This window comes from Girardinichthys multiradiatus, chromosome 18 (genome assembly GCF_021462225.1).
Source record: "Girardinichthys multiradiatus isolate DD_20200921_A chromosome 18, DD_fGirMul_XY1, whole genome shotgun sequence".
Taxonomy (NCBI): domain Eukaryota; kingdom Metazoa; phylum Chordata; class Actinopteri; order Cyprinodontiformes; family Goodeidae; genus Girardinichthys; species Girardinichthys multiradiatus.
The window spans coordinates 31,233,061-31,247,287 of record NC_061810.1 but is presented as its reverse complement, the minus strand read 5'-3'; the positions used below and the strand labels follow the sequence as shown (position 1 = coordinate 31,247,287).

At 36.3% G+C, this 14,227-nt stretch overlaps 1 protein-coding gene across 2 annotated transcripts in view; it reads left to right on the top strand.

Annotated features, from left to right (window-relative positions):
* LOC124883950 (glutamate receptor ionotropic, kainate 1) overlaps positions 1-14,227 on the top strand; it is a 34,511-nt gene that overhangs the window by 2,177 nt on the left and 18,107 nt on the right. For both annotated transcript variants that reach the window (XM_047391450.1, XM_047391449.1), the window contains exons 2-3: positions 7,319-7,486; positions 7,580-7,837. In XM_047391450.1, coding sequence (XP_047247406.1) covers positions 7,319-7,486; positions 7,580-7,837 — 426 coding nt within the window. The remainder of the gene's footprint in view (positions 1-7,318; positions 7,487-7,579; positions 7,838-14,227) is intronic.

Sequence of the window (14,227 nt, the reverse complement as noted above, 5' to 3'; positions counted from 1 at the left end):
TATTTTTCTGATGTCTGTATGTTTTATGTAGATGATACATGATTTTCTCATTTGTGTAGATAATATTTTTGCTTAAGGGCTTGTAAGCAACTATTTTGTGCACAGAGGAACCTCAGTGCTCCACATCAAACGAGGAAACTAGACTGTTTAGGACCTCCTCATTCATTCACAGTCTGGCATGAACCCATGTTGGAGTGGTGGTGTGAAGGGGTGGGGTGGGGAGGGAGCCCTCACTGGGTACCAGCCCAGAATGGTGAGGGGAAGAAAAAGAAAACACTATGTCATTGTGTTTCTCTGCTTTAAAGATTGTCTTTCAAGTGATATTTCTGTTCTCAAAAAGACTGAAGATAAAATTACGATATAAAAATTAAATTCCATAAGGTAACCTATAAATATATAGCCAGAGTAATAAACGTCCTTGCCATTATGTTTTTTTTTGTTTTTGTTTTTGTTTATAAAGGGAGGAAATTAAGTCTATTAAAAGCACCACCTAAGGTAATGAAAACTTTCCAGAAACAAGAGCAGAACCTGTTTTTTGTGCTAACATTCATTATTTGGTCCATTAAACAAATGGAAGTGCAAAGATCCTAAATATTATCTATAAAATTATTAATGGCAGCAATAACAGAACATTTTATTTTTTCAGTTTTCGTAAATCCCAATACTGTCACTCTAAATTTTTTAACTCTTCTGTTTCCAAAGTTATAACAAAGGTGGCCAGAAGAAAAGATGGACAGTTACCATGTTATTGTGAAAAAAAAAGTAATTTGTTAGTCATAATAATAACTATGATGATGTTTTTACAAAAAAACTGACAGTGTGATTAGGATTTTCTTTCAACTGTTTTTACGCTATTGGTTACAACGGATTATAAATAAATAATGTATATGACTTAATGCAATTATTCTGTACTGTTAGCAGTAAAGCCATGTTACCTAATGAAACAAGTGTTTCTATAATGAGTTAACTTTAGAGTTATACTTGTTTTTTGGGAGGCTCTGTCTATATGCAGACATCGCAGAAAGTCTTGACTTTTTGAAAATATTTTTATAATCACTTTAACTATCATCTCAATAAATACTAACTGATAATATTTCAAGTCCATATCACCCATTACTATACAAGAAATACAAATAGGTATAATTACAACTTAAAATAGGTCAGAGATCAACCTTGGTGTTACGACCTTGTTATCCCTTTGTTTGAAAGATTCTCTGCTGACATTTTTTTTCGATTAACTGATTAATAATTGGATTGCAAAAGGTGCTTAATAGGAGATTTTTAACATAATTTATTCCATGTGAAGCTATATCTAAGCCATTTGAGGAGTTCTGGATAGAGTACATTTACAGACAAAGAAGGTTTTTCATCTTAAATGGAATATATATATATATATATATATATATATATATTTTGTACAGTTTGCAGCTAATTACTGCTTGGAGTTTAGCAAATAGCAGGTTTTAGAGTCTGTATACTCCAGTTAACGATTATTTGATTACTAAATTAGTTGATGATTATTTCAATCATCGATTAATCACGATTAATTCGATTAATTGTTTCAGCTCCAGTCCCATGTGTCAACTGTAAACAGGTAGGGTAAATATTTATTCCTGACAGATAATATATATCAGTATATATATATCAGATATATATATCAGTCAATTGTTACATATTTTTTAAATAAACTAAATAAGGATAAATACTGAAATATGAATTATATAGATATCTTAAACAGCAGCATTTGGGACAAGACACTATGCACTAATCAACTGGCCAGAGATTGGAATCAGCCAATTTTTCCTTAATGGACTCTGATTGGTGAAGATTGGTGATAATTGGTTGGCAAAAGCTTAACTGGTTGGGATGCACCGATTGCAGCTTTCTGGCCGATCATTGATCTTTAAAAAGCCTGACATTTTTCACATTTTAAAAAGAAACAAAACTCGTGCAACAGGTTAGACAAGTAGATAAGATTGGTGGATAAGATGGTTTCACATGTAAGTATCGGCTGATCACAGATCTTCCAAAATTAAGGAAAGCGAGGCCGATCAATCGGCTGGCCGATTGAGCGGTGCACCTCTATTAACTGGTGCACCTATATAAACAAACCTACTTTAATGCATACATGAGAAGTCATGCCATGTAGTTAAAACGCTAAATTGGGTCATGAGATCATGGTTTGTTGTATCTTTTTATCCTACAAGTTTAAATTTCACAGATTATAATACATGCAATAGAGTTCCTACCATACATTCATATATTTGCATGTACCCTACACAAATTGTTTAAATTAACAGCTACAGTGCGTAAGTTAGAAAGATTAATAAACCTTCCATACAAGTAGGTTGTTTTGTTGTAGTGTCATTTGTCACAGTCATTTAACAATTAAATCAACTGTTTAATCCTCATCAAAAATTAACCCATTTGGCCATTTATTTTGACAGTTTATTGTAACTCGTTCAAGCTGGGTTGAATCTGGTGGTGCTGTGAAGCCACACAGATGGATATTTCCTTTTGTTTTGTATTGATTTACATTAAAGCTATCTGATTCCCCGATATGGTAAACCATATTCTGAACTGTTTTCACACATTACAAATATTCTCTCCAGAATTAAGAGGCAATTATAAAACGCCTCTGCTGACAAAATTGACTCAGTCTCATTGGACCACAGCGGTCGGAGCCCAAAGCAGAGGCAAACTTAATTATTTGCGGGTGATTTGAGCACAATGGATTTGTGAAGTCTAATGAAGCTCTGCCTGAGTTTTCAGCTGCATGCACGTATTAGCTTATTTGAAAATAGTTTTTCAAAAGACAAGTGGAAAACATGCTTCACTCCAAAAGCCAACAACAGTGACTACAGCAAAAATCTGGTGCATAATATATATGTTCCTGGTAGCAAGTCCAACTATTTGAAGAGTGTTCATGTTTGTCATCCTAGATATTAGGCTTTCTGCAAAATGGAAACATTTTCTGCATATGTTCTGATGTGGAACAGGATTGATTTCTTAGCCCATCACTCATCTTGTTGAGGACAAATAGCCACGGCTCTTAATTGTCTTATTTGCACTCTTCAAATCAAGAAACTCATTAGATGTAGCACGACGTTTCAAGATCTTGACTCAAGTGGAAATGAAGGAGAAATAATTTACCTTCTTTCTCTGTGCCATTTCACAGAGCTTCAGAGAGGAAATGACAAACAGTAAAGAACTCAGATACATTTGTTCCTTGTTGACAATAGAATATGAAAATGTTCAGGCTTTAATAATTCTTATTATTATATCTTCCAAATTTGGCAATCGGTGTTTTGTCACAAATATGACAGTCATTTGGCTAAAATGTAAGGGATACTCTTTAAATGAGAATTGCAAGTAAAAAATGTGAGTCTGAATAGCAGCAGCTATTTTCACTTCTTGCTATTACTGGACTGTCTGTTTTTTAAGTGTTGTTCTAATATGAGGAAAATCCCATGCTGTGGGGCTGCCACTTGGATTGTTTTGTTCCTGGAGCGATATTAAAGCTGCAGCCATGGCACTCTTACCTAACAAAGCAGACCAGATGGTCAAAAACAGGCCTATTTCCCATTTTATATACAAGAAACCCCATCTAGAATGGAATATGCTCCCACATCTCACTTTGAGGATGACAGGTAGAGCATCTATGGCTGAAAATTTTATTTTCTAGTGGACAGATTTAAGGTGTTTAACAGATCCCAGCAGCTGCTCGCTGAGGCTTGGTAACCATAATTAGGATTGGCACTTTAAAGCATGCTTTTAGTGACCAGGGAGCCCAGACAAGGCTCTCTCAGTGTGGGGTTTGGGGCTATGCTACACCAAAGAAAAAGGTCATTCACAATCAGGGTCTCAAGGGGAGCTTTTTAAAGGACTCCTTCCTTCCAAAATCAATTACAATTTCACAATTCTTCAAAGAGTGCTCAAAGGTGCAATGCCCAATTACCATCTGTGTCCTCTGTGGTAAAGTACAGGCTTTCAAAACATCAAAACTGCAGCTTTTTTTTAATCTGTGCTCATTGTTAATATGATAACAAACTGACAATTATGAACTTTGCAAACTTTAAATTACCATTGTTTAGTCCTTGTTTTATTCATGTAAATGGGGCACATTTGGGAATCAGTACAATAGTTTTAAGTGAAAGTCATTTGTAGATTTATTTACACAGGGTGATGTGATTCAAGCTTTATTTCTGTTAATTTTGATGATTATGGAAAACCGTAAATTTAGTTTCTCGCTGGCGACTGCTGGAGATAGTCACCCGCTTCCCCGCGACCCACTACGGAATAAGCGGTAGAAAATGACTGGCACACTGCGCTGACTCATAAAACACAATGGACCGACTGTGGGAACATCATACTGGTTTCAACCTAACTTGAATTCTGTACATCTCCACTCTTCCTCCAGACTCTGGGATCTTGCTTCCTAAATGAAATGCAAAATGCACTTCCTCTGACATTAGCTTTGGTTCAGGAGTAGCGTAACACAAGGAAAGGGACAGGTACAGCCCAGCACCTGGATCCATCTGTGTGTGTTTGCTCTGAAAGCTCTGACTCGAGCTGCAGTCTACGCCTTGAGAATCTCCCATAAACTCTAAAGTAGGCTTTGCTTCACAGTCCTCTCAAGGCTACGCTTATGCTTGCTGATTACATCCCTGTTCTTCCCATATCTTTTCCTTTCACTCCACTTTCCAATTTATATTGTATTTTAGAAAACTGTCAGTTTAGGGGTTTTACCCATGATTTTGTAGACCATATTATAGAACATATTATTTCTGTCTTAAACATTTTTAAACAATTTTTATTAGTTTTAAGTAATATTTTGACTTTCTGAAAAAAACAGTAATTTGGTGTTTTATTAGCTGTAAGCCATCAAACTGAACATATATAAACACCTGAAATACAATACTCTGCATGCTGTAAATCTATATTGAATTAAACTGAAATAAATGTACTTTTCAATGATATTCTAATTTCTTGAGATGCACCTGTAGTGTCTTTTCAGAGACCCCACCTCTAAAGGTTTATATGTTTTAAAGAAGTGGGGACGATCCAACATTTTCCTAGCCTTAATCCCAATGTATTTCATGAGATTTATGCTACATCTTTTATGTAGTATTCATGCCTGGCTGGAGTTACGTATGTCTATGCTGCCAGCTGTGGCAGGGCCGCCATGTTTCTGGGGCAGCAGGCTGGATTAAGATTTGGACAGTTTTCAGAACACTGGAACAACCTCCTCCTCCCTGAGGCAGCAGAGCACACAGTGACTGTAGCTGAAAGATAGTTGTACAGAAAATGTTAACAAACAAGACAATGGTGATCTCATCTTGGTTTAAAAAAATCATATTTAGTGTTCATGTATTGTGATGATGTTGCCTTTAGAGTTAGGGTGTGCAAAAAAGTGCAACAATGCAATATATATTGTGTTTTTTTCCACAGAAAGAGCTCAGAGTAAAGTGGTAATTAAAACTGTCTCTTTAAAAATGGTTTATTTAATACAGAAAAGAAGAATTTGTCATTATTAGAGATGCAATGATCCGTGTTTCGTTGCCAATTCACCATCTCTGGTTTTGTAAAGCTTTGCTGATGTTAAGCAATAAGAACTCTAATCAACAGTACAAGATATTCAATTCAAGCCTTTCTGCTGTGAGTGGTCTTTCAGTGTTTAATGTAGCTTGTATGTGACAGATTGTAGCTTTAAACAGATTTTACCGTATTAAAGAAAAACACTAAATGGTTAGAGTTGATATTTTAAACGGCCTAAATAATTTTATATTACCAGTTAGGCCCATTAGCATAAACAGCAGTCTCTGTATGTACTTCCAAGGGAGAACATGCGGGTCCTTACCATAAGTCTGAGATACCCCACAATGCTGCCAACATAAATCCAGTATGTGTCATGACAGGCAGAGGTTTTAAGCTTAAAAGGATAAAACAGAGCAACATAGCTGTTTTATGTTTAGCCAAAGTCCCAGTCTCAGTTTAAAAGTAGAGCTCTTAATGAACAGCTGACATGCCTCCATATAAAATACAGTTTCTGTTTTGTATAGCTTATACCTTCAGGGCTTTCTCTGATTTCTTTGTTTTTTCCTGACTCCATTTATAAACTAATTACTGATAGAACAAATAGCTAAATTTAAGTCTTCTTCCCTCAGTTACAACTACCCCACAGAAGAGTGTTGTTGTTATTGCAAACTATAAGAGCTAATTTATGATATTTTCTCTGATTGGAAAAAAACATCTGATTTAATTTTTCTATCTGAGAAACAGTACTGTACCTTTAATTGTCTTTCAGTGTCACTGGATGGGGAAAGCAAGATATTAGATATTTTTCTGACCTCCTGGTCACCAGTGCCAGCTTCTCTAGACTACTTTAAAGTATGAAAGCAATAGGGTTTGGGAATGCTAAATTTAAACCATTGTGGGACAGGACATGCTTTCGGTGGATTAATCTCAGTGCTGTTCTCAAGTTGAGACGCAGAGCCATTTTACTATTTTAGGATGTATAATGCAGCCATTATTTTTTCATTTGAATCACTAAAAAAGATGTTTTTGCTGTTATTTAATATCCTCAGATTTTCCTTAAATATGAGGCCAATATAAGAGACACTGTCGAAGATTCCCTGACACTGTTATACTCCTGGAGATGTTAAACTTCAAGATGTTATATCTCTTCCGCTGGAAGATGAAAATAATGTTTGGCATATCCAATCCAACCCTCCTACACTTTTGTGAAAGCTATTGTGTCAGTTTGTGAAAATCAGGTTATGTAAATAAGCTCAAGTCAGAGTGGGTCAAGCTCTATGGTGAATGAAGCTAAATCCAGTCATCTCATGCCCTTCAGTACGCTTTTCATGGCAGAAATACACTATATGACACTGAACCACTGTTACTGTGAGAATTGAACTCAAAACTGGAGGAAAAACCCCAAACAAATTGGTGCAGATAATGCAGCAAGAAGGTCCTGGGTTCGATTCCCGGCCAGGGATCTTTCTGCATGGAGTTTGCATGTTCTCCCCGTGCATGCGTGAGTTCTCACTGGGTACTCCGGCTTCCTCCCAAGGTCCAAAGACATGCCTGTTGGGTTAATTGGTCTCTCTAAATTGGCCTTAGGTGTATGAATGAGTGTGTGCATGGTTGTTTGTGTGTTGCCCTGTGATGGACTGGCGAACTGTCCAGGGTGTATACCACCTCTCGCCCATAGACTGCTGGAGATAATCGGTAGAAAATGACTGACTGACTGACTGTAAATACTTAGTTGGTCACAATGATGAAAGGTTCTCAACCCATATTTTCTTTCTTATAGGGGGCATCTTCGAGACCCTTGAAAATGAGCCCATTAGCGTTGAAGAACTAGCCTTTAAATTTGCTGTAACCAACATAAACAGGAACCGGACCTTAATGCCAAACACCACGCTGACCTACGACATCCAGAGAATAAATCTATTTGACAGTTTCGAAGCCTCCAGAAGAGGTAAGAACCATTCTCGCCTAAACCCTTTGATATTTTAGAAAGAGATATTGATATCACCCTGATGGTCATTTGTTTTTCCATTTATTACTCCAGCATGTGACCAGTTGGCTCTGGGAGTTGGGGCTGTTTTTGGTCCATCTCACAGCTCATCTGTCAGCGCGGTTCAGTCTATCTGTAACGCACTGGAGGTCCCTCACATCCAGACACGCTGGAAACACCCCTCAGTGGACAACAAGGACAGCTTCTACATTAACCTCCACCCTGAATACGCCTCTATAAGCAGAGCTGTGTTAGACATAGTGCAGTTTTACAAGTGGAAAGCAGTCACTGTGGTCTATGAGGATGCAACTGGTGAGTCAAAGTGAGATTTACCAAAAGAACACAGAAGATCAGCTTCAGATTTGGCCTGTAGATGTAAGCAGCGAGATAAACCTACATATGCCTACTCAAAAATGTTTTCATACTCCTTTAACTTTTTCACATTTAGTTCCATTACAACCACAAACTTCATTGTATTTTATAGAGACAAAAAGAGAATGGCACAACTACAAGGCTACCAACACATGGCTAAACATATCAACAGCTAAAGCAAAGTTGATATAAAAATAAGACAAAATGAAAGATGGAAATGATAAAATTATTAATCCAAACATGCCAAGCTTCTGCTGGACTTGGTAGGTGTTGTGGCAGTCTATTAGCTCATTTAGCAACCTTCTGATGAAATGATAATTCAGAGGCCACTCCAATCAGTGAACTACTTCTAGCAGATCAGTTTAATGTTAGGGAATCAATCAGAGCAAAATACTATTGAGTCAGTTAAATATATATATTAGCAGATCTTCAAGTAAAGGTCCTGTCCATTATTGGAGAAATGAATCAACACAGTAACGGTTACAACCATGGGAAGTAACTAAAGTCAGAAATGAGAGGAAACAGCAGTGAGAAAATGGCAAATAAAGACAGAATTAAATATGTGAAAAATAAATTGTCATTTTATAAACACTCCCAGTTTTATTTTAATACCTTAAGTGATATTTATGTGGGGTTGTTCTGTATAAACTTGAAAAACAGAAAAAAAGGAAAACCACAGCAGAACTAGAAATAGTTAAAAATAAAACCAATCAAACTACTGTAAATTTTATAGTCAGATTTCCATCTGAAAATTCCCCAATGCTTGAGCTGATTACATTTTTTTCATAATCAAATCATCCATCTCATTTAATTAGCAGTCTTGTTGTTTTGAACCTCTGGGTTCTCGCTCAGGAGTTTTAGATGATAAAAGATAACTGATTGTTTTCTGAATGAAATAAATAAGATAGCAAAAAAGAATAATGCATGCTAAATTCACTAGGTGATTCTTTAAGTCGGCAGCGCAGAACAAGAAGCTAGGAAATGTTCTATTTCTGTTTTTATGTAAGAACTTTTTTATTTACCTTTATTGACTGCTTTGTTGATTCAAAGTGAGAAAAACAGATTTCTAAATTGTTACTGTATCTTTTGTTAATTTCACTTTTCAGGGCATTTGTGAAAGAAAAAACATTCCAAAATAAAATAAATTCTATATTTTTGGTCTTGATTTAAAATATGAATTACAATACACAATTTAAACAGTTATTCTGTACTATATAAGAATGCAGAAAACAGCAAAATACTCTAAATGAGCCCCACAGATTACAGGAGTAACCGACAGATTTCCAACAAAATAAAATAATCAGCTAATTTCAACTGCTGCTCTAAATGAAAAGCTATCACAGTTATCACAAGTTAAGAGAAAACACATCACTCTCCTGCTGTAAGACTCAGGCCACATAACCTGCTGTCATCGAATCGAAGCGCAGACTTTCATTATGAGTGACTGCACCCTACTGTAGCTCTGCACAGACATTAGTCACTTAGCGCCGGATCCCAACACAGCTATGTGATAATAAAAACTAATGCATGGAAATCAAACAATAATACTTTGTCTCTTCATAGGAAACAAAATTGTACCAAGGGACAGCTGGTACTGAAAGTAAATGTGAAATATTCCAATCCTACACAACACAGAGATTAAGAACAGTTTCTACCTTTAAAAATGAGCAGCTTCCTTTTCAGTTGTAGTTCCCCACGTTGTCGGGGAACCTGTCTGTAATCTGGCTCAAGTGGATTATTTAAATTAAAAGTTTGCTTCTGAAAACAATCACAAGCACATTTTTCTGAATATTTAAGAAGTATTTTCTTTCAGCTTGTAAAAATTAAAAAAATGTGCATATTTTCAGCAAAATGTTCTAAATAAATGTAATTCATTAAATCAAAAGTTATAATGTGACTTTTGTCACATTGTAACATCCAATTTCCCCTTGTGGCCACCAGAACAAGACAGTAATTATTCTGAGATTAATACATTTTTAAATAATTAAACAAAAACACATATATATATATATATATATACAGACCAAAAGTTTGGACACACCTTCTCATTCAAAGACTTATCTTTATTTTCATGACTATGAATATTGTAGCTTCACATTGAAGGCATCAAAACTATGAACTAGAAAAATTTGCATTTCCTGCGAAAATGCAGTGTGAATGCTGTAAGCTGAATTTTTTAGCTGAAAGCTGGCAGAAAGAAGCTGAAATTGACTGCAGAAATCTGATAAATTTGTAGAAATAGCAGAAACAGCAAAGAAAAATTGTCATCTGATCTGTTTGAGCAGGAAGACTATTAGCTATAAAACAGCTTAACAATGTAAAGTTACCTCAAAACTACTTGTTGAAAGAGTTGTTGAAATGCAAGAACTGACAAAAACTTTAAAAAAGCAGGAAAGAGCTGCCATAGATGAGCTGAAAAAGCAGACTGAAGCAAAAATATAGCCTAAGAAGTTGAAGTCAGTGCTAAAATACACAAAAAATTGCAGAAATTTCAGAAAAAAATGAACTAACAACAAATACGCTGAAGAAACACAAAAACAAACAAGAAATTGCCAAAAAAATGCAAAAGTGTTCTTCAGCTAAGAGAGAAGAAAGGAGAAAGAGAAGCTAAAATGATAACATTAGCATATTGGCTATCACTAGCATGAAGGCTGATATTAATTTAACCCATCTACCATGCAAAAAGCAATATATAATGAGTTAAATTTATAATGAGCTAAATATGAGCTAAAATTCTAATGCTTACTACAGCGTATATTCAAAAGTCTATGAAATTGCTGTTTAAAACTATTCACTCTTCAGCATTCACACAATAATAATAGTAATAAACTATAAAATTTCTGAAGACATTTAGACGGGGCCTGCCTCTTGGCGCGTGCTTCTTGGACCAGAGCCAAATGTTGTGGGGCTGAGGTACAGAACCAAAGCAACAGAACGGTGTGCATCATGATTGAGGGTAGAAGGTTAAGATGTCTATCTAGACCTGTTCTTGTTTCACCAGTAATCATGCGTCCTTGCATTGCTTTGGCAGTTGCCAATAAATAAAGAATCCAGTTTAGAGATGTGTAGTAATAGGTGCCACCAGGCAATGGCATGGGAGTCAAGCCACTCACTGTTCTCCCTTCATTACTGTGGCAGGCCCCAACTAAGGAATGTTGAGACTTTTATTTTGTAAATATCAGTGAGTTTATTTTGAAAGGATAAAGTAGATCCATTTCCATCACAGAGTCCCAGCAATAGTGTTAAGACCAATGCTGCAATTATCGCTGTGTGAAATATGAAGGCGTTTATTTTGTAGGGTATGTCTAGGTGTTGTTTTGAAAGTCCAGCATGGTTGTCCTTTCAGGTCTGATGTACTTCCACTAGATATAAAGAACCTGTTTGCTATTCTAAAATCATTGTGTATGCTATTATCAGCTTAAAAAAAAATCAATACAAACTATGGAAGCTGAGGCTTTTATTTTGAAAGTTTCAGTAAGCCTTATTTCAAAGGATTAGCATAGTCCCATTTCCAACACTGTGTGAACTCCAACAGTAGTGTAATGCCCAGTCCTGCAATGATATATAGTTTAAAACGTAAAGGCTATTATTTTGTAGAGCATGTTTTGTCTTATTTTGAAAGTCCAGCGTTGTTGTCCTTTCTGGTCTGGGTTAGTTCTGTTAGTTGTTCTAAAATCATTGTCTATGCTATTATCAGCTTAAAAAATCATTAGTAACTATGGAAGGTTGAGGCTTTTATTTTGTAAATTTCAGTAAGCCTTATTTTAAAGGGCTGATCTGGTCCTATTTCAAACACTGGATGAGCTCCAACATTAGTGTGAAGCCCAGTGCTGCAATTTTCTATAGTTTAAAATGTAAAGGCTTTTATTTTGTAGAGCATGTTTTGTCCTTTTTTGAAAATCTAACAGGTTTGTCCTTTCAAGTCTGGGTTATTTCCATTAGTCATATAGAACCTGCTTGCTTGTCTGAAATCATTGTGTATGCTATTATCAGTTTAAAAAATCATTTGTAAATGTGGAAGGTTGATGTTCAGTGTGAAAAAAAGGCTTTTATTTTGTAGAGTATGTGTAGGTCTTATTTTGTAAATCTAATGTGGTTGTCAGCTATGACTGACTTATTGTGATCACTCATGGAAGCTTCTGGCCTGAGCTCAGTCTCAGAGCCACTCTCTGTCAGAGGTTACTTAACTTCACTGGCAGCTGTGTTCTGTTGCTATGGTAATTAATGAGCGCCCAAAAGCTGCTGTTTCTCACTCACGCAGCAGCTCACTTTGTGTCTCATCATGGCCTGGCTTTATAACATGGTGGCACATGCTCCCGAACTACTGCCCATAACTCGGAAACCGTAAGGGCTATCAACGTCATTCTTGGACCGTTTTTCTCAGAATGGACAAGAGAACGAGAATATTAACACATTTTTGTTGAAAATATAATAATAAAGGCACAACACTAGGTGAAAAAAGGGAAAAATGGAGAAAAACACAAAAATGCCTGAACATGCTCTTGAACAACGTCTAATACCTCAGAAACTATAAGCGCTATCAATTTAATCCATGCACTGTATTAATCAGCAGGCCCTGGTGAACAATCATGGAGCTTCTCAATTTTCTACAAAAATCTGTCTGGGAGGTGTGACCCTGTGAAAAAGCGGATAATTTTGACCATTTTTAACCTGAGTGAAGGTGAATTTTTCAATGTCAAACAAATCTACTTCACGAGGAAACAATAAAAAGTATCCAAATAATTTTTGGACCATAGGTATCAGCAGGGATCGGTGAACAATCCTGGAGATTTTCATGTGTCTACATAAATCTGTGTAGGAGATGTGACAGTGTAGAAAAGTGGATAATTTGGAAATTTGTTAATTTCAAGCGATTTTGAGAAGGACAGATTTGGTACTCCTAAACAAACCTTTTTTATGACACAACGATAAAAGGTATCAAACGAATTCCTTCACTGTGAGCGCCAGCAAGGTCTGAAGATTAATTGGTGCAAAGCTCATGTCTCTAACTTGAACGGTTTAGGAGAGGCGGCGATTCGAAAACATGTTGGTTAAAAGATTTTTTGCTCTGATTTTTTCTGAAATTCCTATAGGTTTTCCATTCAGGGTGTGTTGACTTTGCGTTGCTCCCGGACGTGTTGCGTGAAATCCGTTAGTCCTACATTAATGAGGGTGACATTTTCTGAATCGCGAAAGAGCATCCTACATTTTGATACCTAATTTGTGCCAGTAGAGTGAAAATTGAGCAAGTGAGGAGAGTTTGTTCGTACTTTCTCAAGTTATTGGACAACCTAGAGCGTACACTCTACCAACTGACGAATTCCGCCATAGGATTACATTATAAAATCAAAAACGGCAAAAATCTTGCCTAAAATTTGAATCGTAATTGTAGAAGAACCGTAATAGATATCAAAAAGCTGAATCATCTGAAGATAGCTTAATGTCTTGTGAACATTTTAAAAGTTTAATGGTGTTTCTAGCTGAAAGTATGCAGAAGTAGTAACCTGTTAAAGAGCACAAAGTTTTAGCTGAATTTTGCGAAATTTTTAATATTTTCCATTCATTTCAATGGGCCAAAAATCGCCACAAAAAGCTGAATATTTTAAAAAGTATAAAAAGTGTGAATGCCTTCAGCTTTCACACAATTAACACATGCGGAATTATATACTGAACAAAAAAGTGTGAAACAACTGAAAATATGTCTTATATTCTAGGTTCTTCAAAGTAGCCACCTTTTGCTTTGATTACTGCTCCGCACACTCTTGGCATTCTGTTGAGGAGCTTCAAGAGGTGGTCACCTGAAATGGTTTTCCAACAGTCTTGAAGGAGTTCCCAGATATGCTTAGCACTTGTTGGCCCTTTTGCCTTCACTCTGCGGTCCAGCTCACCCCAAACCATCTCGATTGGGTTCAGGTCCGGTGACTGTGGAGGCCAGGTCATCTGGCGCAGCACCCCATCACTCTCCTTCTTGGTCAAATAGCCCTTACACAGCCTGGAGGTGTGTTTGGGGTCATTGTCCTGTTGAAAAATAAATGATGGTCCAACTAAACGCAAACCAGATGGAATAGCATGCCGCTGCAAGATGCTGTGGTAGCCATGCTGGTTCAGTATGTCTTCAATTTTGCATTTCTCATCAACAGAATGCCAAGAGTGTACAGAGCAGTAATCAAAGCAAAAGGTGGATACTTTGAAGAACCTAGAATATAAGACATATTTTCAGTTGTTTCACATTTTTTGTTCAGTATATCATTACACATGTGTTAATTCATAGTTTTGATGCCTTCAGTGTGAAGCTACAATATTCATAGTCATGAAAATAAAGAAAACTCT